The sequence below is a fragment of the Tetrao urogallus genome (genome assembly GCF_951394365.1).
Source record: "Tetrao urogallus genome assembly, chromosome: 8".
NCBI classification, from domain to species: domain Eukaryota; kingdom Metazoa; phylum Chordata; class Aves; order Galliformes; family Phasianidae; genus Tetrao; species Tetrao urogallus.
Window position 1 is genome coordinate 35259514 of NC_136821.1, and position 1716 is coordinate 35261229.

The following is a 1716-nucleotide window of genomic DNA, read 5'->3' on the forward strand; positions in this document are numbered from 1 at the left end:
GGCCACATTCTGCCCCCTTCAGAGGGTTTCGTCCCCTTCGCAGGGTTCTGTCCCCATGCTGGGGTTCCGTCCCGGCGGTCACGTTTCATCCCTCGGTCGTCTCCCCCACACTGTGCTGCTCCAAGCCTCCGCTGGCTGACCTTGCACAGCTGTAGCCTCACCTTTGGCCTCTCTCAAATGCACTTGCACAGGGTCCTGCCCTGTTCACCCCTAGGTTTGCCCCCCAGCAGCAGTCAGACCCCCAGGCACGGAGGAGAGCTGGGGGGCTGCCCCAGCTCCGTGGGCTTTCGGCCGCCCGCGGCGTCTCGCCCCGCTCAGAGCATCGCCAGCCCGGCCATGGGGCTCAGGGGTTTGGGAGCAGTGCCCTACCCCTGCTCCATGCTGCCCTATGGCCGGGGATAGGGCGGCGGGCAAAGGGGAGAGCAGGAGGAGGAGATCCTGCAGTCAGGATCTGGGCTTGGCTTGCAGGAGTGGCATTGTTATCACCGCTATTGTAGTCGTTTCAATCGGAAAGGGACAAAAAAATTAAAAAATAAAAAAAACCACACACTCACACCGGAATAAAAAGGGGAAGAAAAAAAAAAAACAAAAAACAAACAAACAAAAAACCCCATCAACCAACAGAAAAAGGATCGCTTTGGTTCTCTCTCCTCCTCTGTTCCTTTGTTTGCTCTCCCAGCCGTCCGCACATCTGCGGGCTTCTACCGCTTCTTCTTCTGCTTAAGGGACTTCCTCCGCTTGAGGATCATCTCGTAGAGCTTGTCCATGCCCTCGGTCAGCCCCTCGCCGATGATGGCGCAGGCCGGCTGGATGTGGTAGGTGGTGGAAGGGGTCAGCTCGTGCAGCGCCAGCTGCTTCTCGATCTCGGCCACGGGCAGCGACTTGGGCAGGTCCTGCTTGTTGGCGATGACCAGCAGCGGCGTGCCCTGGTTCTCGGCGAACTTGGTCACCTTGTGCAGCTCCGTCTTGGCTTCTTCCAGCCGGTCCACGTCCACCGAGTCCACCACGTAGATGATGCCGTCGGTGCAGCGGCTGTAGGACTTCCAGAGCGGGCGCAGCTTCTCCTGGCCGCCCACGTCCCAGAAGTGGCAGCTGATGCCCTTGGCCGTGCCGTTGCTCAGACGGATCTTCTCCGTGTTGAAGCCGATGGTGGGCACGGTGTTGACGAACTCGTTGAACTTCAGCCGGTAAAGCACCGTGGTCTTCCCGGCCGAATCCAGGCCCAGCATGACGATGTGCAGGGACTGAAAGGCGGAGATGTTGGAGGAGATGTTCCCCATGGCCGCCCCCGGCTCCGCCGCCCTCACAGCCCCGCACCCATCCCCGCGCCGGCCCGGCCCGGTTCGTCCCGGCTCGGCCCCTGACGGAGCGGCGGGCAGCGACGCTCCCACGCCGCGCCGGGGCTCGGGGACTGCCGGCCGCCCCGCCCGGGAGGAGGGACCGCGCCGCCGCCGCCGCCACTTCCCTCCTCCTCCTCCTCCTCCTCCTCCTTCCCGCCTTCCCGCCGCCTCATGGCGGCACGCCCCTCGAGCGCGGTCCCGGGGCAGCCCCCGGGCGTGGGGCCGGGCTGCGGGCGCCGGCTGCGGAAGGGCGGATGCTGAGGGGCTGCCGTCACGGTGACCTCCCGGCGATCCCCACCGCACAGCCGCCCCAGCTCCGAGACCTTTTGTGCTTTATAAACGCCCTCTCTCCGTGTTTTGGCCCCCGAGGGTCCCA

At 64.3% G+C, this 1716-nt stretch overlaps 1 protein-coding gene across 1 annotated transcript; it reads right to left on the reverse strand.

The window, feature by feature from the left end:
- Positions 1 to 701: 701 nt before the first annotated feature.
- Positions 702 to 1280, reverse strand: ARL4C (ARF like GTPase 4C; the record flags this gene model as incomplete). Its single annotated transcript, XM_079538840.1, has 1 exon — positions 702 to 1280. The coding sequence occupies one exon, from the start codon at positions 1278 to 1280 to the stop codon at positions 702 to 704; it is 579 nt and encodes a 192-aa protein (XP_079394966.1).
- Between the last annotated feature and the right edge of the window lie 436 nt (positions 1281 to 1716).